The sequence below is a fragment of the Nicotiana tomentosiformis genome, chromosome 6 (genome assembly GCF_000390325.3).
Source record: "Nicotiana tomentosiformis chromosome 6, ASM39032v3, whole genome shotgun sequence".
In the NCBI taxonomy this organism is placed as follows: Eukaryota; Viridiplantae; Streptophyta; class Magnoliopsida; order Solanales; family Solanaceae; genus Nicotiana; species Nicotiana tomentosiformis.
Genome location: NC_090817.1, coordinates 61,880,832 through 61,883,417, shown reverse-complemented (window position 1 = coordinate 61,883,417; position 2,586 = coordinate 61,880,832). Strand labels below are relative to the sequence as shown.

The following is a 2,586-nucleotide window of genomic DNA, read 5'->3' as shown; positions in this document are numbered from 1 at the left end:
TTTCTCTACTTCCTCGTGGATGACATCATTGATGGTGGGATTGCTTTCATCGGACCTGCCTTACCGGGGGATAGAAGGGGTCGACGCTCAGTTTGTGTGTGGCGATCTCTTTGGGGATGCCCGGCATATCTGTAGGGCTGAAGGCAAATAAATATGTGTTAGTTATTAAGAGTTGACTAAATTTACCTGGTTCTCGGAGTTTGCAACCGATGTAGGCTTTTTTACTGAGGTCGCTATGGTCTAATTAGACGGGGTTAAGGTCTTCTATGGTTGACTCTGCAGCTTCGATCATTTCGGGGTCCATAATGACTTCCCTAGATTCATCTTGTGGCGACCTCGGCCTTTCTGGTTGCTATACTTCTTTTTCCTTATCTTTCTTTTGTTGAGTTGTCGTGCTGTCCATGGAAACTCGGTAACATTTTTGGGATGTGCGATGTTCCCCTCGTATGCTGAATATTCCCCAAGGTGTTAGGAATTTGATCACTTGGTATAAGCGGGAGGGGATGGCTCTCATAGGGTGTATCCATGGTCGTCCAACGATAGAGTTATAAGCGGTGGCCTGGTCCATGATGTGGAATATTGTCTCTAGAGTAACCCCACAGGCAAGAACGGGGAGTATAATTTCTCTCGAAGTCCGTTCAACTGCATTGTTAAAACCGGTTAGTATGATGCAACATGGAACTATCTTATCCTCGAGTCTCAACTGGGTGAGGACTCGGGGATGGATGATGCACACTCCACTTCCGTCATCTACCATGATTCGTTTAACATTAGTATCTAAAATTCTTAAAGTAAGGACAAGGGAATCATTATGAAGGAAAGTCAATTTGTCGGCATCTGACCCGTTGAAGATGATACTTTCTTCGAGTCCGTCATACCGTTTGTGGGTGATCGATCTTTTGATCTTGTGGGTGGCGGTGAACTTGATTTCATTGATGGAGGCGTCGTTGCTGCCTCCAATAATCATATTGATGGTACGAGCTGGTGAAGGTGGCTTTGGAGGGCCTTGACGTTCTCTACCCCTTGCTAAGGTGTTCCTGCCTTTGTCGTTGAGCAATTCTTTGTAGTGCCCTTGTTGTAGCATGTTCGCTACCTCTTGCCTTAGGGTTGTAATCATCTATTTTGTGTCCGCATTCCTGGTGGAATTCGCAAAGGGCGTCGGATTTCCTGGTGGAATTCGCAAAGGGCGTCGGATTTCCTGGTGCTTGGATCAGACCTTATCTTTGGCAGCTGTTTCACCTTTGTTCCAAGCTTCTCAAGGGCATAGATCACCTATGTAAGTGAAACACAAAAATTATGAGCAGATAGAAAGGGGACATACCACTATCTTTCTTGTGAGCTCCCGATCTCGGCCTAGACGGTCCATCTTCATAACGAAAAGAGGGAGAAGCGGGCGCCCTGACATAGGGCTGGTGTCGTTCCTTGTTTGGCTGCAAGACTGGGTGATCTCTCCTTATATTATCTCTTTGTTATTTTTTGGGCTCCGATTCTATCGAGATGAATCATCGAGTAGGTTCGTTGAGGTTGTTTTCATCTGCTCTGACCTCGACACAATAGGCATTATGAATTTCATATCAAGTGGTTGGAGGATACTTCATTAACTGGCTTAGCAGCTATCTGGTCGCTCTTGAACCCTTTCTACTCAACCCGTTATGAAAGGTTGTGATGGCCATCCCTTCGAAAACATTTGGTAAGGTCATCCTTACCCTGTTGAACCGGGCGAGGAAGTCCCTCTCCTGAGGATTGTTTGATGGCGAAGATGTCATTTACTCTTGTTTCGACTTTCTTATTCCCGGCATGTGCCGTCACGAACTTATCGGCCATCTCTTAGAACGTTTCTATGGAACGGGCCGATAGCTGTGAATACCATGTTAATGCCCTTCCAGTGAGTGTTTCGTCAAATTGTTTCAGCAAAATGGAGGACATCTGCTCCTTGGTAAGGTCGTTGCCTTTTATAGCGGTGACGTAGTGAGTCATATGAACTTCGGGGTCGGTTTTCCCATCATATATTCTAAGATATGGGGGAATCTTGAAGGTCTTTGGTATAGCATGTGTGGATCCACTTCCTCGCTATATGGTTGTTCTATGAACCTACTGGCGTCCCTTTTTGGTAGCAATTTGGGGGCACCAGGTATCTTGTCAACTAGCTTTCGGTGCTCTTTCATTTGGTCTCTGAGCGTCTTATTTTTATTTTCCATTTCTTCCATTCTTTTCAAGATGGTGGCGAGGACGTTGTCACCTGTACTGTAAGTAACATCGTGAAGTTTACCTGAAGTTGGAGGGTCTAGTTGGTCGTCATGTTCGTCCCCTCGTGGTGCTGCATGGGCTCTCGTGATTTCTGTAGTCGTGGATGGAGCTTGTTTACTGAGTACGCTGACTAGGGTATCAGTTAGCCATGCTTCGAGGAGTTTTTTCATAGAGGGTGGCGTCCCCTCTCATGCGGACGTGGAAGGTCCTTTCCCGTTTTATTTTTGTTGTGCTGCGGATAGGTGGGGGTGACCATTCTTGTCTAGGAGAGGTCGTAGGCGTTACCCCCTCATCATGGGTGTCATAGCGTTCATTGATAGCATTCATGAGGTTGAGGGG

At 46.2% G+C, this 2,586-nt stretch overlaps 1 protein-coding gene across 1 annotated transcript; it reads right to left on the bottom strand.

Annotated features, from left to right (window-relative positions):
- Window positions 1–352: 352 nt before the first annotated feature.
- LOC104086141 (uncharacterized) lies at window positions 353–1,084 on the bottom strand. Its single transcript, XM_009590334.1, has one exon. It carries the CDS (start codon window positions 1,082–1,084, stop codon window positions 353–355), a length of 732 nt encoding a protein of 243 aa, XP_009588629.1.
- Window positions 1,085–2,586: the final 1,502 nt, after the last annotated feature.